This window comes from Conger conger, chromosome 14, assembly GCF_963514075.1.
Source record: "Conger conger chromosome 14, fConCon1.1, whole genome shotgun sequence".
Taxonomy (NCBI): domain Eukaryota; kingdom Metazoa; phylum Chordata; class Actinopteri; order Anguilliformes; family Congridae; genus Conger; species Conger conger.
In genome coordinates, this window is record NC_083773.1 from 26202974 (window position 1) to 26228613 (window position 25640).

The 25640-nt window shown below is 41.4% G+C and overlaps 1 protein-coding gene across 5 annotated transcripts; it reads left to right on the plus strand.

The window, feature by feature from the left end:
- Nucleotides 1-2195: 2195 nt before the first annotated feature.
- Nucleotides 2196-20888, plus strand: LOC133109937 (acyl-coenzyme A thioesterase 3-like). 5 transcript variants are annotated; one of them, XM_061219700.1, is made up of 13 exons: nt 2196-2316; nt 2814-2996; nt 4560-4693; nt 5756-5965; nt 6248-6347; nt 8180-8394; nt 12089-12264; nt 13838-13954; nt 14084-14169; nt 15612-15705; nt 15929-16009; nt 17951-18086; nt 18208-20888. In XM_061219700.1, the coding sequence occupies exons 3-13, from the start codon at nt 4579-4581 to the stop codon at nt 18312-18314; spliced, it is 1437 nt and encodes a 478-aa protein (XP_061075684.1). In that variant the 5' UTR covers nt 2196-2316; nt 2814-2996; nt 4560-4578; the 3' UTR covers nt 18315-20888. The 5 variants fall into 5 exon arrangements, with proteins under 5 accessions (XP_061075684.1, XP_061075685.1, XP_061075686.1 ...); XM_061219701.1 differs by having other exon boundaries at nt 2877-2996; XM_061219702.1 differs by having other exon boundaries at nt 2220-2316; nt 2826-2996.
- Nucleotides 20889-25640: the final 4752 nt, after the last annotated feature.

The window sequence follows — 25640 nt, forward strand, 5'->3', positions numbered from 1 at the left end:
CAGTGTTCAGTTTACAATTAACAGACATACTATCACAAGAAATCTTATTTAAAAAATCATATTCAGCAGTGAATAATGAATCAAGAGGTATTACCTTCTCATCAATGAGCATGGGGCATCCAACCCACAGTCTTGATTGCCCTGGTTGCCCTCTTTCAAAGCATGATGCTTCGGAATGCCTGAGGGAAAAGGCAGGCTTCTCTCTTGATGACAATGTTTCTATAGTAACAGGAGCATGAGAGAAACAGTAGCCCATGGATGCACTCTGGATTCAGCCGATTGTTAATGCAGAATTTAATCAAGTGTCAGTTAGAAGCCTCTGTCTAGCAATATCTGCTCAAGAAATATTTTTAAGAAATACGATTTTGTCATTCCCATTTGTGGTTCCCCTAGTGACAGGCTTTTGCTAGGTATTTTCGCACCACCTTAAACAAAATTTCCTGCATTTCTTGGTCATTAAAACCACACACACACACACACACACACACACACACACACACACACACACACACACACAAACACACACACGAACGAGTGTCAAGAACCAGTGAACGAGTGGCTATTTATGAGAATGAACTCCAAAAGAAAATAAATATTAATATTTAAAAGGTTAAAATATGAATATTAGTCTTTTAAATATGAATCTCTCATTTCAAAGTTTATGATTTAATTTATACACTTATTAAAAAGTTGAAGAAATATTATGAAATATGGAAACATCCAGATGAGGCTTGGGTGTCCAGTAGGGGTATAACAATACACAAAAATCTTGGTTCGGTACCTCAATTCTGACTTCATGGCGTCCGGTACAGCAAAACAATTAAAGCAAAATATGAAAAGGAAAACATCAATAATCCAGCTCATCACAAAAGTGACAGAATAACACTCTCCCCCCTTCTAATTGCATTTAGGACACCTGTGATCTCCTCAGATAATAAACAAAAACAAAACAGAGCCCTTTTTTTTTTTTACTAAATTGCATCATGCAGTTAATCTCCCAATGTTTAGGGGTGCGGTGGTTTACCTCATTTTTTATGAAATTGAAGATATGTCTCTCCCCTATTGCACGTGTACAGGTGACTCTGGTTACTATTTCCATTAAAGGTTTCTTTAAAGGTATATGGGGAGAACATCGGGGCCATTGGGGTAGTCTAAAATAAATGTGTGCACGAGACCAAGGTTATATCATCCTGAAATGTGAAGACTTCCGCTGAAACAAACATCATTGTACATTCCGCTAGGGGAGTGGAGGAGGGCAGATTTGTAGCCATTTTGTTTGTACACTTCAAAAATGAGATACCCTCCCTCGGGTGTTCACAAAGATTGGTTAAGGAGTAAGGAGTAAGGAGTTAAGGAGTTAAGGAGTATACACTCTCTGGCTACACCCAAGGAGTATGCACTTTCTGGCTAATGGGACACACCCTGGGTTACATCATGTTCACGTCCATACTATGAAAACCCAACCCACAAAATCTGGCACTGTCCAGATCCAGAAAGTAGAGATAGCTGGGAACCTGAATTCCCCCAATATTTTGCCAAATGTGTGTGTAATTGTTATCGCGCTTATCATCCTATCCGAATTGCGAAATGTCAGTTTGTTTTTGTGGTGCATATCCTATTAACCAATTCCAAGGGAAGCTACCATTATTTCAGTAACCTACATAAAGATGCATGGATGAATTTATTGAACCAACCGTTGTTGACATATCGTATTTATTACCAATAGGCTACATTGGTTACCGCTGTTACAGTGGGAAATGATTGTTGTTCAGTATGAATACTGAACATTGGAAAACCATTACTCACATATGAAGCGCCATATAGGCTAGGCTATGGGGCACACTTATCTACAGAAATGTTTCTGAATTAGCGTATGTGAGATGGAACTGACAATAGCCGAGAACATAAACTGTTCGCTATAAATTGTTTAGATCGGACACATTGGGATTCCGGGATTACAGCAAATAGTTATGTTTGTATAGACTTTTAGTTTGATCAAAAATATACAAGGGATTTTATAGCTTTAAATGGGCTGACCATGAGTAAGATATAGGCTATACTTGGCTATGTGAATATGTGTGGGTTCGGCAAAAAATAACGATCATGATAGGGCTAGCCTATTTCCTTAACACTTGATCATGACCTTGATGACGGCGAAGCCGAGAAGCTTGTCCCGATTTTCTTCACTCCGCCTCGTTCGCTCCTTTGCTCCACATAGTTACTTCCGCTGGAGTGGAGAAGTGGAGGAAAGATAATGAGACGCAGCCCTTGAATATCTCGAGTTTGTTTCGTGCTACAGTACAGTTTTGCTGAGAGGTATTGGATAATTTTATAGCCTACATCATTGTAATTCATGTGTGTGCCTGGTTTAGTCAGAGAATATGTTATATAACATTTACAGTAGGCTATAGACTATTATATCCATTAACAACGTTTAATGCTATTCAGTACCTACATACGATGTAAGATTTCGCTACAACTGACCATAGCCAAACCTCTTCGTGTGTGGCGTAAACTCACGGTGTTCCGAACGCCAAGTAATCGCACTATGTTCTGAACGGTGCAACTTTTCACATCAGCTTTGATGTGCGTGTGCGCGTGTGCGTGTATCAAATTCCTTCCGTTTTCATAAAAACGTGTTACGAGTCCATAAGAGATCCATTTCAGCATGCAGTAACATGGTAATGGTGATCCACTGTGACATTTTGGTGGGAAGCTGTTGCTGACGAGAGACCCGGGACCGGGCAGGCTTATGTATAAGAGAGTGAATAGGTGTATTTGTCTTTTTCTCTATAAATACTCGTCCAATCCAGACCAATCAAAAGTGTTTTCGTGTCTGGGATAAGGAATAAGCAACCATAAACCACATTCCTCAGGAGAAAAACGACCATTGAACTGACGTTAATTCTGGTGGAAGCGCCCGCGTCACCGTGCTCTGTCCTGTGAACCCAAGGAAAGGAACTATGAGCTCCGTAAATTGTTCTGCGGAATTATTGGTGAGTGACGGGTTGTTTAGACGTAAGAATATAGACTTAGGGTTTTAAATGTAATAAAGAAGCTTTATCACAGTTTGTCTGGTGAGGGTGGGTCTTTTTGACCACGTGGACTGTGGTGCACACATAAAGACAACAAAAATGTAATCAATAGGAATTCATAGTCTAAAAAAACAGGTGGCAATCATATGGCCCAATTTAAGGGCAAAATGTCCCTGTACAGGATTTTCTCTTTTGTGCTATAAGGGAAAAAAAGGCCCTAAAGTATATTAGTTTCAGCATTAACCGTCATTTGAGAGTAAACCCGTGTTTGGGAAAAGTATTCCTGATATCCTCTATTATTGCATATGCCACACTAAATGGTTTCAGATCTTTTTACAAAATGTAATATTAGACATTATAAAATATAATATTATATGGGAAACAGAGTAAACAAAAAATGATGTAAAAATTGATTATTTAATGTAAAAAGTTTTCAAACACCCATTTGACCAATGTGAAAAAGTAATTGCCCCCTTAAACTTCAACAATGGTTGCAACACCTTTAACAGCAATAACTAGAACCTAAGGCTTTGTGATATCAGTCTTTCATATAGCGGTGATGGAATTTTAGCCCAGTCTTCTTTGCTGAGTTGCTTAAAGTCAGAAAAAGTAGCTGTTTTCAAGCATGAACTGCTTATTTCTGGTTCAGCTTCAGGACATTTGAAGTCTCATGTCATAGCTGCTGCTCATTTGATGTGCAACCTCCCTGTAATCAGCCTTGTTATTCCCCTTTTCGTCTCTGTCCCCTGGCTACCTATCTTGGCTCACATCGAATAATATTATAGTTGTAGCTGTGTAAAGGTATGCTATCTGTCTAGTAGTATGTTCCTTAGTTACAAAACAAATTGTTGTGTCTTATGCATTACACTTATTGATGTGCCTTATTGGTGGCATTGTATTTGTATTCCAGAGTAATATTGGAAATGAGCAAAATATAAATTCCGCACAGACATTAGGAAGTATTTTTAGTCACTGTTTGGAATAGCTTGCCAGGACTTATGGAGGAGAAAGACAGGGGGTTTTCAAGACCAGGCTTGATACGGTGCTAGATGCTATTTAGCTTTTAGGCAACTATGCAGTAGGTCAACTTTAATGGAAGGAAACGGTGAGCATTACTGGGCTGAATGGCCTGTTATTCTTGTCATTCTGTTATGTAATGTTATTGATGTTCTCCACTTCTGTACATTGCTCTGGATACAGATCTCACTGTGGATCTACATAGCTTTTGTAATATAATGTAACTGCATGCTTTTCAGGAGTATCCTGGAAAAAAATTAACTTGTCATTGTAGGTTACGCAAGGCTACGGTTAAAGGTGAATGTTCAGCAGGGCACATCCAGTTGGAACCCGTGATAACCAGCATGGGTTTCAGTGATCAGTGATGGGATTCAATGATGTTACAGTATTTCATTTGCCATACTGGTTATTAGCACAACGGACGCTGTGTGCTAAGATATAATGTCGATGGCCTGGATGTAGATAGATTTCTTTGACCCCTCTTCCATTTATGTTTTGTTTTCACAGAGCAGTTGGACAGATCACCATGAGGGGATCAGCACTGTTTGCCGGCCATTTTGAGAAACTGATCCGGCTGTCGAACTTGTTGCCGGTCAGGGCCTACCTCAGGCAGAAGATGGCATGGCAATGCTGCATGACTGGTAAGACATGGATGGAGGTAAACTGAATTGATGCTTGGAATTGCTTGGACTGCATGATCTTCCATATGTCTCAGGGATTGTTTCAGCAGCTTCATTTCTAGTCGTAGTAGTTATTTATTTTGGTCCTTATTAACAATTTTTACAGAATAAATGCATACACAAATAATGAATAACAATATTTACAGAGCAGGCGGCATGGATGGTGCAGTGGGTAGCACTGCCGCCTCACAGCAAGGAGGTCCTGGATTCGAATCCCCGTCGGCCAGGGCCTCTCTGTGCGGAGTTTGCATGTTCTCCCCGTGTCTGCGTGGGTTTCCTCCGGGAACTCCGGTTTCCTCCCACAGTCCAAAAACATGCAGGTTAGGCTGATTGGAGAGTCTAAATTGCCCATAAGTATGAGTGTGTGAGTGAATGGTGTGTGTGCCCTGCGATGGACTGGCAACCTGTCCAGGGTGTATTCCTGCCTTTCGCCCAATGTATGCTGGGATAGGCTCCAGCCCCCCTGCGACCCTATTCAGGATAAGCAGGTTAGGATCATGAATGAATGAATATTTACTGAAAAAGGTGTAGGCTGAAGCTTTAGCTGATTATGACTTATTATATATGGAACACAATTTTATCAGAACGCCAGTGAATTAGTGTAAAACACGAATTTACAAATATCCACCTGAGACTTCGCTTGGATAATAAGCAATAGAATACCGAGTTTCAGTGAGGTAAGTTCAGGGAGTGCAATTTTGGCAGCTACACACGAACAATCCGAATAAGCCCCCACGCCATTGGCTGTGGCAATTAGAACCATTTTATTCAACCAATGAGCTTGAATTATTGTACAGCTGTGCAATGTTTTGGTACAGAGTGACGGCCACAGTATATTTTGAAACCATAATTTAAGGACTATAAACACAGGCAGAGGGTGAGTCAACATATCAGTGAGCCTTTTTCAACGATAGGAAGGGATTTACAGTGGTCTTGTAACAATGTTTTAACACAAAACTCTTACCAATTGTCCCTTCAAACTCTGAGCTCATGGGTCTTGATTGAGCTTGATGATCTTGGCAGGTGCGGTTCGAGGGAAGTCCACCTACGCTCCCGCGCCTGTGCTGATGGCTGCGCCCTCCCGTGCGCTCATAGACGAGCCCATAATGCTGGAGGCGCGTCACCTGACCCCGCACTGCCCCGTCACGCTGCGTGCCCACATGCGCTGTGAGGAGGGTGACCTGTGGGAGGCGCTGGCGTATTACTACGCAGACAGCAGTGGTGTCTTGAACCGTGAGGTTTTTCCTTTTACTTTTACTCTATTATTGAGTTTTTACACCTTTATTTATTTAATTCTCACAATCAAGGTTGAATAGAACAGGATAAAACAGATAAAAGCATGTTTAACCCTTCAGTAGGAGTGTTGGGAGGCTTGTGGATTTTTACATGACATTACATTAGTGGCATTTGGCAGATGCTGGAATTTACTGAGTGCAGTGGATTTGAATAGTGCAGTAAAATCCTGTTGCTGCAGACTAACGGGGACATGTGGGCGCTGCTTCTCTGTCCCCTCAGTGTCACGGGACGAGGCCCAGGGAGGGTCATACTCTGGCTGTGAACCCATGGGTCTGTTCTGGAGTCTGCTCCCTGCACCTGGGGGGAGAGAGGGGCTGAGGTAAGGTATATATTATAATATTATATTTATATTATATTATTATTTCTGCTCATATAGCGATTGTTGTTGTTGTTGTTCCTATTTCAAGTGTTCAATATAGAAATTATTCAGATTAATCTCCATGCATATTCTAGTGTATGTAGTATATGTATTTACAAGTGTATTTCATCTCACTAAAGCATTTTAGATTTTGAGAGAGACTATGCCAATGCTCAAGCTCTGTTAATTATCACTCCCATATCTTACCAGATTTTGTCATTCCAGTTCCTACTGGAAGCAGGTTTATCTACTGGATGGTCACCAACCGCTGGTGATACAATAACTTGCTTCTACCAGTGCAATCGTCTACTATTAAAAAATCTTTTACAGACGCTTTTAATCCAAAGCGATTTACAAGTGCACAGGTTCTTTAACAAGTTAAAAACATCAAATCCATAAATTGCAAAGCACACATGATGAGCAGTTCTAACCAAAAAACAACAGTCATCGAAAGTGCAATAAACTACTATTATTATTTTTGTTATTGCTAACTGTTTTTAAATATAGGGTGTACAAGAGGGATATAAGAAGGGGGGCGGGTCAAATCAGGAGGGTGGACTAGGTGTGTTTGAAAAGGTGTGTTTTTAGTCTGCTTCAAAATATAGGGAGGGATTCTCCTGTCCTATCAGTGGTAGGCAAGTCATTCCTCCACCGAGGGACCAGAACGGAAAACAGGCGGGAACGTGCAGCTTGACCACCTGGTGCTCGTAAACCACAGGGCGACCAGAGCCGACAGACCGGAGTGGTTTTTCTGGGGTATAGAGAGCAATTATAGTTTGGATGTAGAGTGGGGCTGTCCCCTTAACAACCGGGAATGGCAACACTCGTGTCTTGAAGCGGATGCGTACGGCAATAGGCAACGAGTGGAGGCCAATGAGGAGTGGAGTGACATGAGCCAACCTGGGCTGACTGGTGGTCAGGTGGGCTGCTGCATTCTGGACCAGCTAGAGGGGCTTGATGGCACAAGCTGGGAGACCAGCCGGGAGTGAGTTGCAGTAATCCAGATGGGAGATGAGGAGCACCTGGATGAGGATCTGGGTTGCTTTCTCTGTCAGGAGATGACGGATAAGGCGTATTTCTTTTCCTACCATATGGCTCTGATTCCACCACATGATTGTTTGCACAACAGTTTGATCAGAGTTGAGGAAACACATGCTCCACTCTAAGGGTGCTGTGACTTGTGGGTAATATGACCACCAGTTACATCAACAGAGCTTTCCAGGATTGTAACCCCAGTGAGAACATCTTCAAAAAGCCTTCCCAAGCAAGGTTGAAGAAGTCTCACTATCAGTATTGAGAGCCGTCTGAAACCATGAAATGGATGTGTTCTGCTGGAAGGGCCACCGTCAGGAATTGGAGAAACTGTGAGGGAAGTGCCTGTAACCCGTCAATTTCAAAACTGTCCAACGGCCTGTCAAGCCTAATAAGGACTCATTAAGTACGAGGTAACAACTCATCGTCAGAAACTTACCTGGAAAGACCCATTGTAAAAAAAGGGGCGAGGTCTGCATAAGCAGATTTAAGTGTGGAACAAATTAACCTCTCTCTATTGTTGCTCTCTGATACATTGTTCAGAATTCCTCCATCTGAAAGAAGTGTTTATTTTATATTATTATTTATATTATTCATGTAATATTTATTATTGATTTATTTTTAATGTATTTAGATGTTTTAATTATATCTATTAATCTGGAAATGCATGAAACAAAGCTTATGGTGTTGAGTGCCTCACAATCTGGAAACCAAGCATACAGTGTTCAGCATCAGTGTTCATTTAGAGTTTCCCTCCACAGGCTGAGGAAGAAGAATGTGGAGACTCCATACACGGTGCAGGTGTCCCTGCTGAATGGACATGTGTCATCACAGGGCATCAGGTCACATGATGAGGGGCAGGGAAAGGGGGAGGAGCTGGCTTCTGTGACTGTGGAACGCTGGTACATGGCCCCTGGTGTGCGCAGGATCGACATTCGGGAAGAGGGGTTGGTGGGAACCATGTTCTTACCACCAGGTGAGGACCGGCTTAGATCAAAGCAAACTATTGATACAATTTACAGGCTTGAACTACTGGATGATTGCAATTAATTAATAATTTTATTATTATTTTTCTCTACTAAAAGTGAGTGGGCAGCAAAAATGGTAAATTGTAGAGCTACAAAACTTGGCATGTTGGTTCAGTTACTTCACCAATACTCAGAATATTGCAGTGACTCCTGTTGGCCCCATGATGGTGCTGTAACACAATCATGTACCCTTTAGCCCATAACTCCTGGACTGTTTAGTTTAGAATCAGAATACCTTTTCCCCAGATACCATGGCCTGGGCCAAACAAAATGTGTATTACTGATTTAATTTGCATCTGCCACATTTCTTTTTTCAAGAACACAAGCAAATAAGTTTAAATGCCTATAACTCTTCAACCATATGAGCAATAAGGTTGGAATTTAGTATCTTCCACCTTTGTGCAAGTGTCTAACTGGGTTTTCAAAGATCAAACAATATCCAATCATCATGAAACTTGGTGTGTACACTCAGTGAGTACTTTATTAGGTATTTATTAGACTTATTTTTTAGACTTCTGCTGCTGTAGCATATCCACTTAGGTTTGATGTGTTGTGTGTGTAGTTACTGCCACATGATTGGCTAATTAAATATTTACTTAACATGCTGGTGTACCGGCCTACCTAATTAAGTGCTCAGTGAGTGTACAGATATATGATATATGTTGTGACTTGATACTGCAATGTAGAATTTGGTACCAGTTAGCCATTTAGGAGTACTGTAGCAGCTATAGCAAATATGCAGGATTTCAAAGAGAGTAATTTTGGCTATGGTTTATGGGAAACCCTATTACTTACTTCAGCAAGTCCTACTACTTCAGATGAGCAACTTTACTTGAAGAAATAATGTTGGCAACCATTTAAACTTGATCTAATCTTGACCAAATTTGACAAAGAGCATGCCTGATGTAACCCATGAAATAGTTATCACTTTTTTGATGCAGCAAACCTTTTGTCCATGACATGGGCTGGCCATTTTTTACTAAAAACAAATGTAACTCACGATTGCTTTGTCCAATCATCACAAAACTTATCTTGAGTATCTTCAAGTCTTAGCTTGCACCTGCCCCATGTCATATGGGATCAGTCAGTGTTTAGGGGGACTATAGCACATGTGCAGGTTTGAAATAATTTGGCACTCCTTCAAAACTATAACTTGCATCAGCACAGTAGCTCCAACTCTTGCCAATGAATAACTTAACCTCAAGTAACAACATAACCAAATCCTCTGATATTCAGCCATTTAGAATTTTTTCAAAAACAATTTCTTTGCTTCTTCTATAAACTTCATCTAATCTTCACTAACTTTGACAAAGAGCATGCTGGGACTAACCCCATTAAAAGTTGTCACTTTGATGCTGCAAGCAGTTTGTCCACTGTCAGGTTCTGTGTTTTTTGTTGTCTCATTTTGGTCTAAGTGCTTAGCGTTTCCGTTTTGTTACCCTCTGTGCTCACCGCAGTCTGTCTGTCAGTTCAGTCATTCCCTGTCATTCGTCTCCCACTTCCTGATTGTTTCCACATCTGATTCCAATTCCCTCTCATTACCTGTGTATAAAAACCCCTCTATTTGTTGCCAGATTGTCATGAGCCTTCGCCATAATCTCCAGCGGTATTTTCCGATTGACTCCCGTTTTGTCCTAGATCGCAATCTCTTGATTTACCCTTTTGTTGTGATTTGTGGTTTTTGATTTTGAATTCTCCCTTTGTTTGGATTGCCCGTGTGTTATCGACCCCTTGCTTGTGACATCGACCACGTATTGGATTATACCTGCTGAACCTGTTTGCTTGGACTCTCATTTTCGAACTGCCTGATCTCACAACTGTTTGCTGGATTTCAACCCCTACCTGTCTGAACAATTCTGAAGTTAATAAAGACTTTAACATTAACTTCCGAGAACATTGCGGCGGTGACCCGGTCTTGCAGGTTCTTCCTATACAACATACGGAGAATCCGCCCCTTTCTCACCCCCTACTCGACCCAGCTCCTGGTCCAAGCGATGGTTCTATCCCGCCTGGATTACTGCAATTCCCTCTTGGCTGGCCTCCCAGCGTCCGCCATCAGACCCCTCCAACTCATCCAGAATGCAGCAGCTCGTCTGGTCTTCAACCTTCCCAAATACTCACACGTCACCCCCCTGCTTACTTCCCTCCACTGGCTGCCTGTCATGGCTCGCATCAAATTCAAAACATTGGTGCTAGCCTTCCAAGCAGTTAAAGGGTCTTCCCCAGCTTATCTGCAAAAAATCATCAGACCCTACACCCCTGCCAGACCTCTTCGTTCAGCCTCCACAGGCCGCTTGGCACCTCCCCCTCTCAGAACCTCCACCTCACGCTCACGACTACTGTCTGTTCTGGCTCCACGGTGGTGGAACGAACTCCCCGTTGAGGTCAGAACTATAGAATTTCTCCCCACCTTCAAGCGCAAGCTGAAGACACACCTCTTCAAGCAGCACCTCTCCCCATCCCTCCCTACCTCCCTGTGAACCTTAATTGTTGTCTCTGTGACTTGCTTTGTGTATCGGTATTTTTAGTTGGCTAGGTAAGCAGTGTTTGGATAGTTAACTTTGGTCACTTTTGCTCTGTTTGTTTGTTTGTTCAAAAAAAATAAAAAAATAATAATGGCCCTTGTCCTTATCTTTGTTGTACAGGTAGCAGTTGAAATTGTACTTCCCTCTAGGGTCTTTCAGCGAACTTATCCCTGGTTATGGGTATGCACTTTGTTGTACGTCACTCTGGATAAGAGCGTCTGCCAAATGCCAATAATGTAATGTAATGTAATGTCTCGCTCTTGGGTCCAGTGTTCTGATCCTTGACAGTCCACAACATGTCAGTCAGTTGTTGTGGGCATGGACATTTTTACTGAAATAGCTGTACCTTTTGAATGCTATATTTTTTGTCATTGCTTTCTGTCAGTCCCCAATTGGATGAACAAAGATAAAGTCATATCTGAAGAAATATGGACGACATCAGCCAATCAGCTTTCACTGCTCAAGGGCCAGGCTTAGCAATTGGCTGATCATCATTAATCATTTATGTTGAGCGACTGAAAATGTTTGCACCATTCATGAGATATCTGTTCTTACAGCTTAACAGTTCTAGCTTGCCAACGACCACATGCAGCTTGGACCCCGTTAATGGCCACTTGTATTGTAATATTATGAATAATAATACATTACATTACATTATTGGCATTTGGCAGACGCTCTTATCCAGAGCGACGTACAGTTGATTAGACTAAGCAGGAGACAATCCTCCCCTGGAGCAATGCAGGGTTAAGGGCCTTGCTCAAGGGCCCAACGGCTGTGCGGATCTTATTGTAGCTACACTGGGATTCAAACCACTAACCTTGCGGGTCCCAGTCATTTATCTTAACCACTATGCTACAGGCCGCCCCATTATATTAATAATATTAATAATATTAATATAATGCCTTAATTCATTAATTAACGAAAAGTAAATTTTAATGCGTAATTACTGTATTTGTACACCATTGATTCATGAACCTTATTGTAAAGTGTGACCCTTTATTTTTCAATGATTCCTTCCAATGTCAGGCTTTGAGACTGAGTGAGCCCCCTCATGTTGAGCTTGTCTGATTGCCCTCTGGTGTTGCTTCTGAGCATTGTCCCTGGGTTCCTCTCTCAGGTCCGGGGCCGTTCCCGGCGGTTCTGGACCTCTTTGGAATGGGTGGCGGTCTGATAGAGTATCGTGCCGCCCTGCTGGCATCCCGGGGCATGGCCAGCTTAGCTCTGGCTTACTTTGGCCACAAAGACATTCCTGGGCCGCTTGATGTTATAAATGTGGGCGACGACTACATGCAGGTAAAATTATTATTTTAAAAGCAGCTTGAATATAATCACAGGTTCATGAGGATATACAGTAGGCTCCAGAATTAATTAAACATAATTTAAATGGAGCAATAAGGCTGCATACAAAGGTATTGGAACAGCAAGCTCAGTTCCTTTGTTTTTGCTGAAGTTTGCAAAAACAAAGGAATTGGCTAACAATTATTGTAAATAAAATCATTCATTCATTCATTCATTATCCTAACCCGCTTATCCTCGACAGGGTCACACTATCCCAGCATACATTGGGCGAAAGGCAGGAATACACCCTGGACAGGTCGCCAGTCCATCGCAGGGCACACACACCATTCACTCACACACTCATACCTACAGGCAATTTAGACTCTCCAATCAGCCTAACCTGCATGTCTTTGGACTGTGGGAGGAAACCGGAGTACCCGGAGGAAACCCACGCAAACACGGGGTTCGAACCCAGGACCCCCTAGCTGTGAGGCGGCAGTGCTACCCACTGCACCATCCGTGCCACCCTAAATAAAATCAAGTCAGTCTAAAGGAACTATATTGTGTCATTCTGTGAATTCCTGTTTCACTTGAGTATAAACATTAGTGCAAAATCCCTTTGTCCACAATCAGCATGGGAAAATCCAAAGAACTCTCAATTCAGTAAATAAAATAATTAATTAATTAATTCATTATCCTAACCCGCTTATCCTGAACAGGGTCACAGGGGGCCTATCCCAGCAAACATTGGGTGAAAGGCAGGAATACACCCTGGACAGGTCGCCAGTCCATCGCAGTGTCTTAGGGTCTCCAATCTAAAAAAAAACGAATCATAAAATGACACCTCCTTACCAACAAAGGAATGGTGGCACGAAGACAGCCTTTACTGAGCACAATAAACAAAACCAAGCATCTTGAGTTTCCGAAATCTCATTGGGATTATGACTGGAAGAGATTGCGCTCCTCAGATGAGAACAAAATAGAAGAGTTTGGCCATACACACCATCGACATGTTTGCTGGCAAAATCGAACACATTCAAGGAGAAGCACCTCATACCTACTGTCAAATATGGAGGTGGACCATTGATGAATTCTCCAGCACTGTCCTCCTTAAAGGGCTTATTATTCCACACAACATGAGTTTATCCCTCACACGCTGTTGGCCTAGGGATGGTCACTGTGGCACATGGTGAACTGATGATGATTGGCTTGCCGCCTTTTATTAATTTCTTTAAACAGAAACAAAGGAAGGAATTCGCAAAAGAGCTCAGCAACTGAGAGTCCACAGTAGTCATTGGTGTGTTGGTGATTGGTTACATATGGTTCACTACCTGAGCTCCTTTACACAAGTGTCTGTGGCCTAGCGCAGATTCTATTCATCCACCGGACGCCCTCCCGGCTTCTTGACAACAAAGGAATCCATGTGGAAATGGGGCCATTTTCTTGTTCAAAACTTCCACTGCCAAGGCGACCGAGACTGCCGTTAAGACATTAGTTCAGAATATTAGGTTGGGTATCTGGTATGCCTGTGGAGTCTGGTGGTGTGTATGTGCAGAGGCTGATTTGTCCTGGTCCTGTCTTCCCTCAGGCTGCATTCCAGCTGCTGCAGATTCACCCTCAGGTGTGCAGCAGTCAGGTGGCTGTGATTGGCCTGTCTTTCGGGGTCTACCTTGCCCTACGCATCGCTACTCACCTGCCTGTCAATGTAAGTCTGCAATTTGAGGGCAGCAGGGAATGCATTTGCTAATTACTGATAGTGAGATTAATAAGTGGAGGCACACAGTGGCCGTGTTGGGAGCACATTTATGCCAGTTTTGTACCCTTTTGTTTTCAGCCCCGGTGCATAATTGGAATAAATGGGGGAATCGGGTGTTATCACCAGGTCGTTCAAGTTGATGAGAAGGTGATAAGGTTTGGAGAGTAAGTAGCACGTAGCACTGAAACTGACTTACCCAAATGATTGCAACCTGTTTTTATATTGATATGTTTTCACTTAATTCTTTGTATATTATGAATAAAAAACTGAAGAAATAAAAATGTAATTCATGTCTCACATCTTGCCCAAAGCTGTGTTCCACATGTGATGTCAAGGCTATTAGCCCAAAATTTTTCCTTCTTTTTTTTGAGTCCATTTTAACACTGTTTCTGTGTACAGTGAATGTGCAGCTCCGGAACTGTCATACCCTGTGCTGTTCTCTGTTTTGATGTTTTCTGTTACTTGTTCTGTGTTTGTGTTTTTGTCCGTCCTCTCATTCCGTAGTCCTCCTGTTCATTCATTCATTTTACCTGTTTGTCATTTTAGTTAATTCACCTGTGTATATATGCCCCTCTGTTTCCTGTATTTCTTTGTCAGGTTGTTATGTGCTTACCTCTGACTTTCCAGCGTTTTACTGATTGCCTGATCCGTGTTTCGATCCGACTTTTGTTTTCTGGTTTCTAATTCTGTCATCGTGTTGATCTACTGTTTACGATTTAGGACTGAATATTTTGATTACGATTCGCTCTCGTCGCTGCCACTCAGTTGGAGATTACCAACACTATGGAGAATATTGCATTTGTAATTTTGGCTAACATAATTAGTCGTAGTTTTGAGTGAATTCTCTCTGGACATAACTGATCACTTCTCTGGACAAGCACAAATAGAAAACGGGTGTAAGTACGTGTCTTCATAGTGCCATTTTTTCTAGTTCTTTTAATGATGTGGTCTTTGTTTTTGATGGGGGGGGGTATGTTCACATTGTTCCTGCACACATTGTTGGGCAACATTTGCTCATGTGGTAAGAGCAGTTGTCTGGCAATCGGAGTTAGCCAATCGCCGTTGGTGTGTGTGAGTGTGTGTGTGAATGGGTGAATGAGAAGCATCAATTGTACTGCGCTTTGGATAAAGACGCTATATAAATTCCAGCCGTTTACCATTCACTATTTGGCAGTTCTTCTGTGGCAAAATAACATGTGAATAGTTTATTATTATGAATACTCTTTGTCCATGCACTTTTTTTAAATCGCTGAATTTGCTTAAATAAGCTTATTGCATTTATCATTTTATTACTTTATCTTCTCATTTAAACTAGATGCCATGGTCATATGTAGCAGTCCAGTCTAAACGGCAAGTTAAACATCATGGTCTCTGTTTGCTGATGATGCATGCAGCCCAGCACCAGGTCTAGCACTGAGCAATCCTTTAACTCTGTCAGATCCTACAGGGTCTGCCTTCAGGTCTATTTTGTAAAGACCAAATTTCCTTGAATACATTTTCGAAGGTGTCCGACTGTCCGACAGATCTAAGATTCTGGACCTCAAAAGACGATTACTCAGATTCCGTTGTGGCCACAAAACAGCAAAACTCTGTGTGTCTGTTCCAGGGGTAGGATTTCCTACAGCCGTGATGATCCAGGGTATGTCCATTTTAAAGAAGCTACCCATCCCATTTTGCTTCCTCCCAACACTAAAGTTAAGGTATTGAGCATCGCCTTCATGTAAACTGGAATTTAGTTTGACCTTTGACCTTTTTTTAATTCATTCACCAAAAAGTGCCAATTCCCTGTCACATTATGCAAACACTAATATTTGATTGGGAGAGGGGAGAGGGGCGTTGGGATCCCACATTACGCTGAAAGCTGATTCGCTGTCATTTGAGCTGCTTTGGGAATTGGGCCTGTTTCCATGCGCTCTTCTGCAGGTGGAGAACCTCCGCTGCCCCCTGCTGCTGTTCACTTCTGAAGATGACTGCTGCGCTGAGGTTTTGGACAATGCAGGCGAGGTGAATTTCCCATTTCCTACTGTTTATATATCACACAGCAGTCACACAGTACATGACACGTGTGATGCTAACTCATATATAGCAGTATAACATGGACTGAAATCAATCAAGGATAAAAAAACCCAAAACAAAACATTTCTTGCGCTCATACAGTGATGTTTGGGACAAAGATGTGTGAAATTTGTGTTGTGGGGGGCCACTATACAGTAGATCTGTCTCGACCAGTTTGTTCATTCATCAGACTGTAGTTTTATGCATCTGCAACAAGGTAGAAACAAAGCCATTATAATTTAGAACTGTCAATCAAATAAGACGTTAGCGCTGTCACGGTTTGACACAGTGCAGTCCATAATTATTTGGACAGTGGTACAATTTCTGTTCTTTTGGTTCTGTACTCCCGCACATTGCATTGGCTTCTACGCTGTTTCTGATTCGTCAGGTGTATTCAATCGCTTCCTTAGTGAAGGTATAAGTAAGCTTTATGTATCCAGTCTTGATTATATGTGTTTGATTGCCTTTGGAGTCTATTACTGACGGTACCACAACTGCCCCCTGAAGAGTATTTCTGAATAGTTGGGCGAGGGCTTTGCTTCATTATTTCAAGAATTCTTTGTCCATCAACTGTAAAGGTTTTCCTTGGCCTACCAGGTCCTTTGTGAATACTGAGATCACCAGTGCTCTCTTTCTTCCAAACAATTAATTTTGGTAAGCTTATTGTTTGGCGTATGTTTTTGACAGTTTTTTCTTATTTCTCAGCATAATAGCTTCCTATTGAGGGCAAGATTATACTTTTAAGTACATAAAATGCAGGCCTTCCTTGACTTAGTTGGCTTTTTCACACCGACACGTTCAGGGAGTCAAGAGTGTTGACATTTTGGGGGGTTAATATCTGCTCTTGGTGTGCACAGAGGATTCTGTTTTACTGCTGCTCTAGCCATTTCTACATTGTCATCAGTGATTTCAGGAAGATTCAGCTGCCTTTGGGTCTTTGGACTTCAGTTATCTGGGACTGTTGGAGATACAGTGGGGTTTGGCACTTCTCTTCTTTTCTCTTGTGACTGTTACTTATCTATGTCTGTTAACTTCATTGTTTTAAGGTAGTTGAACCAGTCTCTAGATGTGACATGGATCTATATTGTATCTTAATTTTAATCTGCTTGTAAGTTGTACATCTTGATAAAGGTTGATCTAACAGGTTGCTCTGTCCATCAAAGAAGACTCCAAAAGGAAACATGGAAACAAACTTATATTATGGGTCTTATGAGGTATAAAATGGTTCGTTTTGGTTACTAAACTATTCAACACTTTTTTATCCTGAAAAAAAGTGTTTGCACTTCCCCCTGCCTGTCACCCTCCATAGCATTTTCTCCAGGATTAGCTAAGTATCGCTGGTTTGTGCTGTTTGTGCTTGTTTGTGCAGATTGTACTGTTTGTGCTGTTTTTAACTAAGTTTAGTAGTCACTATAGTGTGATTCTGCTGTTTGTTTGTTTGTTTGTTAGTTAGTACAAGTAGTGTTTATTTAGACTGCAGTGAAAGGGTTGTGTGTTTACTTCTTTCAGGTGAGCTAGGCTATTGAGGTAAGGCTATTGTCTGCAATTGGCTGGCAGGCCACAACTTTTGTTGCAGGAGGAGCCAATAGTTTGCACCCTAATGTTAGCTGTGAAGTAACTTCCAACTAGGTAGACAAGTCTCCCATTTGCTTTCCTTTTTGCTCTTTTCAGTGATTTGATTATAGCTCTTTTATAGTGATTGGATTGAAGCTGAATGTTGAAATGGGTAGCTGCAATGATCTCCTACTTGCTATTCGTCAATGGCACTTGCCGCTCTTCTACATTTTTAGGAGCAGTGTCATGGAATTGTAGCTAACTGCTCAAATTACTTTTCTTTAATATATCCCAAAGGTGCTTATTGTATGTTTAATCCTGTTGTGCTGGTTTCAGATAAAGGAGAGACTGCAAGGTGCCAATAAATCACACCTGCTCACCTGGGTGTCATACCCTGGTGCGGGTCACCTGATTGAGCCTCCATACTCACCTCATGCCCGTACCTCACTTTGGACGATGCGGCCCAACAAATGTAAGAGTATAAAGTAGAGTTTATTGTCATTGTAGGAATTGTGTCTGATTGGAATTCCTTACTGTCACAGGTACACTTAGAGTGGGGGATACTGATCCATGTGGACCTGTTTCTCTTCCAGTGATGGTTTTGTGGGGTGGATACACTGCGCCTCATGCAGCGGCTCAGGAAGACGCCTGGAAGAAGATTCTGGAATTCCTGGAATGCCATCTCAGAGGGGGGGATTAGTCTTCAAAATGGGGCAGCAAGGTCAATTTCTTTGTTTTTGCTATACACTGATGACGTCAAAAGATGTACATGAGATTTACAGATCCGAATTTCAGCTTTTATTTCCTGGTATTTTCTTTATCTAGATTTGTTAAACAAATTAGAACAGATCACCTTTTGTGTCAGACCACCCAATCTTTAGGTGAGCAAAGGTATTGGAACTGACAGGTGTTTTTGTTGCCCAGATGTGTGATGTTAGATTGATTGGGTAAAGAATAAATAGTTCTGAATGTCTACTCTTGGTTTTAGCCTTCGGTTTTGCCTCTGAACACTGCATTTGTGTTTGAAAAGATAAACCAACATGAAGACCAGAGTGCTGTCTTTTGGAGAAAATTAAGTGATTTTGAAGGTCAGAAAAGAGGGGGAATCCATTGCACACGCATTGGGGATAGCTTGTACAACAACTTGGAATGTCCTGAAAATGAAAGAAGACTTATAGAGCAGCAATACAGATGCAATATAAGATGCAAACCACTCATCAGTAGTAAGAATCGGAAGGCGAGATTACAATTGGCAAAGAAGGACAGAGATGACACACAAAAAGTTCTGGAACAAAGATTTATGGACTGATGAGACCATGATTAACCAACTAAAGTGATGGAAAGGCCAAAGTGTCGAGAAAGAAGGGATCTGCTCATGATCCAAAATATAAAAGCTTATCTGTGAAGTATGGTGTAGGAAGTGTCCTGGCTTGGGCTTGCATGGCTGCTTCTGGAGTGGACTCAATAATCTTTATTGATGATGGTAGCAGCAGGATGAATTCAGAAGTCTACAAAAACATTATGTCTGCCAATTTATGGAGAAATGCGTCCAAACGTATTGGGAGGAACTTCATCATCCAGCAAGACAATCACCCAAAACACATTGTCAACACAACAAAGGACTTCATTAAGGAGAAAAAGTAGAAGGTTTTAGACTGGCCAAGTCAATCACCGGACCTTAACCCGATTGAGCATACATTTCACCTCCTGAAGAGGAGATTGTAAGGAAAAACTCCCCAAAACAAACAACAACTGAAAGAGGCTGCAGTAAAAGCCTTGAAAAACATCACAAAAGAAGAATGCAATAGTTTGGTGATGACAATGGGTCACAGACTTGATGCAGTTATTGCAAGCAAGGGATATGCTCCCAAAGTGTTATTTACTTTCATTTACTTAAATACCCTCTGTTCCAATACTTTTATTCACCTTGAAATTGGGTAGTCTGATACCAAAGGTGCTATGCTAGTTTAACACAACTAGGTGTAAATACCAGGAAATAAAAGCTTGTCTCATGTTCATCTTTTTATCTCAACCAATCCAATACTTTTGGAGGGGACTGTAGGTATGGCATTTCTACTCATGAAATACTGTTTTGTTTCAACTCTATTTTACATTATATTTATCCTCTCCCATCGAGTATTTGTGCTTTTTGGTTATTTTCTTTTGGCCAACCAACCCCATAACACATGCCAACAATCCTGTATTGGGGCTGGTTGAGACAAGTGTGCAAAAGCTATTTTTATAACCACTTTGCAATTATGTTCTCGTTGAACCCGGCATTCTCTTCAAACGTGTTGGAGACACATAAGGCAACTTCGGGACGTACTGATAGACGCACTTAGCCTCTGCTATAAAATCTTTTTCTTATTTCCCCCGCTGTCAGATGCGGTGTGTATGCCATGGTTTGCTGTTAAGTTTGTGCAGGAGCCAATTTGGATTCCAGGGCTGGTATGTATAAAGCTCCTGAGAGTAAAACTTTGCTCTCAAGTGCGTCAGAATTCTGAGAATGACGCGATTCTGATCTTCATTGCACGAGTAAGAATAAGTGCATTGTATAAAATTTCTTATGTGTTAAAAATTGTCTTAGCTCCTAAATTATTGGAGAGAGCTCGGGAGGTAAGAGATGTTGTATATTCTCCTACTGCACACAATAATAACGAATTTCTGCTATGATTCGCAGAAATTATTTTGAAAAAATGAATTTATACATGGGTCAAAATCTATTTTGTGTCTACATTTTTACTTTTTGTGACAAAGCTGTCCCTCATATTTGTCTGTGTGTTCCTTTTTTAATATAAAGTGAATGAAGGGACAAACAAATTGTTAACCATACCTGTAATGTCGTGGGGACAGCTATAAAATAACTGACATGAATCCGTCTGGTTCTCTTACTGTCACAAGTTTATTAATGTTCTGTAAACCCTGTAAAATTTTGATTTTGATTTTATGATGAGCTATATTTGTATGATGAACTAGAGAGGAAAACTTGAGCAAATTTTGGTTTGGATCTTCAGTAGGGTACAATAGAATAGAATGCACAGAATTTGACAGCAGTGCCTGTATGATGAACATTTGTATGATGAACTAGGATAGTTCTACCTAGGGTAGAACAATGATGTCTAGGCCCAATATGATTGGCAGATGCAAAAATTATTATTATGTATTTTTTTACTATTTTGTTTTGTTGTGTGTGTAAATGAATGTAGAACTCCTATAATGTAATGACAGACAGTTTGCATTTACATTAAACCTCAATAAATATTGCTTAATTCATTGTGAGTTGTCTGACTGAAATATTCTAGCCATGGTTGAGACTGCTACCAGCCTGCACTAAAGCTTCTCACAGTTGGGTACTTCGGACAACTACTTAAAATTAGCTGGGATGAGCTCTCCATATTTAAGTCAGGAGCAGACACAGCAGGGCTGGAGGATGGTGTGTCTGGATTGTGTGGAGGACGGAGGTTTGTGCCCCCATACTGAGGCAGTAATGCCTTACTCGCTGGTTGGTGGATGTGCTGGGCTCGACAGTGGAGGCAGCATGCACTGGGGTTGAGGGTGCCTCTTTTTTAATGAGCCACCTATCCATGCTGAATGATTTACCTAGCTAGCTAAATAAAACTAATTTTGTTAGCCTTCTGTAAAGTGATTTTATTCCCTACAAGCCAACTCCACTGACTAGCAACAAATCAGCCATAGCTAGCCTGGAGCTGGCTAGCCACCTGGCTAATCACGAAACCAATGGCCACCAAGTGAGCTGGTAACTTGAAAGAAACACGCAGCTTGCGTGACATGAAACTCCACTGTCAAAATATAGATGATTAATATAACTTATAAGAACCAGCGAAAAGAATGAATCAGAATCAAAGGTATTAACAGGGGAGGAGCACACCCACACCTTCAAAATGGCCAATAGGTAAGCAGTGCATTTTTTTCTGTTAAAAAAAACGGCAGTGTCGATATTTTTCCCTTCAAACTTTCTTCAAACTGTATGAACTGAAGACATTTTTTGATTTAAGATTTAACTTTAAATTACTGAACTAATATTTAGTTGCATACCCTTTGTTTTTGACAACTGTTGCTCATCTGCGTTGCATCGAGTCAACCAACTTCTGGCACCTAGAAACAGGTATTTCAGCCAAGGATGCTACAAACTGCATTCCACAGTTCCTGTGAATTATTAGGTTTTGCTTCAGAAACTGCATTTTTAATGTCACCCCATAAGTTTTCAATGGGGTTGAGGTCGGGGATTGAGCTGGCCACTCCATTAACTATAAGGGTTGAGGAATGGCGGAGAGCCAGGAGCGACTAAGGGAAATCCCTTGTAAGCGGGCACGCGAACATGTCCGCCACTAAACCCCGGAAGGTAGATGAAATCAAATAAGGAAATAGTCCCAAAAAACGAAAAGGAAAATAAAACAACCCTTAAAAACCAGGGCGAATAACCCAACCAAAATGAGTGCCGATACGAGCACTACAACCCCAGACCGGGGACAAAATAAAATAACCTAGTAAAAAAAACAGTGAATTCAAGTACCAGGAAATCTTGGCAGAAAATCTGCCTCTGCCCGGAAGCTGAGACTTGGTCATAGGTCATAGGTCATGATTTCCAAATTTACATCAAAATCAACAAATTAGTGGTTAAGTAAAAACAACACCCATATTTTGCAATGGCTCCAAATGTGCTCTCTCGTCTTATCAATTATCATTCAATTATAATCATGTCATGGCTGTCATCTTTGCCAGGGGTGCTTGCACAGTCAACTTATCATGTTCTTATTACTGCTACTGTCAATTGTCTGTTTGGAAGTATTTTGTATTAACTATTCCACAAACCCATTGAAGACCTGCAAGACCATGGAACCTAGCACAGATTCTACTCACTAACCAGATGGCCTCCTGGCTTCTTGACAACAAAGGAATCCATGTGGTAATGGGGTTTCCTTTGCCATTTTCTTGTTCAAAACTTCCACTGCCAAGGCGACCAAGACTGCCGATAAGACATTAGTTCAGAATATTAGGTTGGGTATCTGGTATGCCTGTGGAGTCTGGTGGTGTGTCTGTGCAGAGGCTGATCTGTCCTGGTCCTGTCTCCCCTCAGGCTGCGTTCCAGCCTCATGTGTGCAGCAGCCGGGTAGCTGTGATTGGGACGTCCTTCGGGGCCTACCTTGCCCTACGCATCGCTACTCACCTGCCTGTCAATGTAAGTCTGCAATTTGAGGTTTGCTATTTACTGATAGTGAGATTAAGTGGAGGCATGCAGTGGCCCATGCCCCTAATAATGGTGTTCTCCGTGCTTCATGACCATGTTGGGAGCACATGCATGAACATTTATCCCAGTCTTGTACCCTTTTGTTTTCAGCCCCGGTGCATAATTTGAAAAAATGGGGGAATCGGGTGTTCAAACCAGGTCATTCAAGCTGATGGGAAAGTGGTAAGGTACAGAGGGTAAGTAGCAAGTAGCAGGCCATTAGCCAAGTAGTTCCCAACTTTTTTCCTTTTTTTCATTGTTTTCTAAGTGCAGTGTCTGTGCAGCACCGGAACTAATTAAAAGCTATATCAATCCTTATGGCCTTTTTGAAATTTAAAACATCAATCATCACATAGATCAAAGAGCCTAAGAACACATTCTTAAAATGTTTTGGATAAAACAAAGTACCAGTAGGCTTTAAGTTTGTCAGTTGAATATTGCATTTGTAATTTTGGCTTACATGAGTTATCGGCTGATCTCTCTTATTCAACTTTGTTGGGTCCAACTGTGTCTGACTGTCGTCGGTCAATTTCAAAAAGACCAAATTTCCTTGGATACATTTCCGAAGGTGTCCAACTGTCTTTGGGTCCATTTCGGATTTTTTTGTTTTTGGAAAATTAATTAATGTGGGCTGTTTCAGTAACAAAACCTCGGATCCATTTTGGAATGGATCCAAGATTATGGACCTCAAATTACTATTACTCAGATTCCGTTGTGGTCACAAAACAGTGTGTCTGTTCCAGGTTAAGGGTTTCCTACAGCCATGATGATCCAGGCTATATCAATTATAAAGAATCTACCCATCCCAAATTGCTTCCTCCCAATGCTAAAGTTAAGGTATTGGGCATCACCTTCACACCCAAACACATGATCTATACACCTGAACGTACAGAAGGCTGTGGGAGTCTCTTCTGCTCATCAGAGTAATGGGATTATTTGGCTTCAACACTTCTGGCCTGTTCACCCTTACCCATTGTAAACTGGATTTTGGTTTGACCTTTATTTCATTATTCACCTGAATGGTACTGGTCCTAACTTAGGTGTTTCTTGCAAAATGCAGTAGAGTGAGAACTCCCCCATTCTCTGCGCCTGAACCTACAGGAGACTGTGGGAGCCTCTTCTGCTCATCAGATAAATGGGAATACTTGTCAATTGCCTTCAACACTTCTGGCCTGTTCACCTTGTAAACTGGATTTTAGTTTGACCGTTTTTAAAAATGTATTCACCTAAAAATGATCATTGACAACATATCGGCCACATATTGCACAATTTTGTGGTTTTAATCGGGAGAGGCGAGAGGGGCGTTGAAGGTTAGGATCCAGCACCACGCTGCAAGCTGATTCGCTGTCATTTGAGCAGCTTTGGCAATTGGGCCTGTTTCCATGCGCTCTTCTGCAGGTGGAGAACCTCCACTGCCCCCTGCTGCTGTTCACTTCTGAAGATGACCAGTGCTCCATGGTTTTGGAGAATGCAGCAGGGGTGAATTTCCCATTTCCTACTTATATATCACACATCAGTGCCGGTAACTGGCACACATACAACAGTAACTCATATATGGCAGTTTTGCAACATTCATGTACTGAAATGATTCAAGGATTAAGAAAATTATTTTGAGAAGTGAATTCTTTGTGCTCCATAACGTTTGGGACGAAGACATATTTTTGTCCCCCACCTGATGAAATACAGTAGATCTGTCCCCACAAGTATGTTCATTCGTCACACTGTAGTATTATGTATTTGCCACAAGATAAAAACAAAGCCATTATAATTTAGAACTGTCAGACAAATAAGACTTATTTGCACAGTGGTTCAGTTTCTGTTCTTTTGGCTCTGTACTCCCGCACATTGCATTTGAAATTAAACAATATGAGGTTAAACAGCTGACTGTTACATTTCATTTGAGGGTATTTATATCCATATTTGGTCATCCATGTAGGAATTACGCACATCTGTTTTTATGCAAAACATCCTCCCATTTTAGGGGACCAAAAGTAATAGGACAGTTGGCTTCTCCGCTGTTTCCGATTCGTCAGGTGTATTCAATCACATCCTTTGTGAAGGTATCAGGAAGCTTTAAGTATCTAGTATTGATTCTAGGCGTTTAATTGCCTTGCTGACACATCCGTAAATGCCCCCTGAAGAGTGTTTATGAATAGTTGGATGGGGGCTTTGCTTCATTATGTTGATAATTCTTCGTACATCAACTGTAGAGGTCTGTTTGATTGCCTTAGAGTCTGTTATTGACACATCCGCAACTGCCCCCTGACGTCGTTTCTGAATAGTTGAATGGGGGTTTTGCTTCATTATGTTGCAAATACTGATACCCAGGTCTGCTATCCATATACATTGTAAATCTCTCTGGATAGCATCGTCTGCTAAAGGAACATAATGTAGTTAGCTAATGTTAGCTGTGAAGTAACTTACAACTAGGTAGACAGGTATCGCATTTGTTTTCTTTTTTGCTCTTTTCAGTGAATTGATTGTAGCTCTTTTCTAGTGATTGGATTGTAACTGATTGTTGAAATGGGTAGCTGCAATGATCTCCTACTTGCCTTTCGTCAAAAGCACATGCCGCTCTTCTGCATTTTTCGGAACAGTGTCATGCAATGTTAGCTAACTACTCAAACTATTTTCCTCGATTTGGCTCTACTGTTTACAGAGCCAAATCAATAAAAAATATGCCTTTGTCCCAAAGGCACTAACTGTATGTCCTGTTGTGCCACTTTCAGATAAAGGAGAGACTGCAAGCTGCCAATAAATCACACCTGCTCACCTGGG

Bases quoted from the DNA above. Each gene is read 5' to 3' on its own strand.
- LOC133109937 (XM_061219700.1), top strand. From the start codon at position 4,579: ATGAGGGGATCAGCACTGTTTGCCGGCCATTTTGAGAAACTGATCCGG. The intron at 6,348-8,179 runs GTAAGGTATATA...TTCCCTCCACAG, and splicing joins GGGGGGAGAGAGGGGCTGAG to GCTGAGGAAGAAGAATGTGG. The intron at 15,706-15,928 runs GTATTGAGCATC...GCTCTTCTGCAG, and splicing joins CTCCCAACACTAAAGTTAAG to GTGGAGAACCTCCGCTGCCC.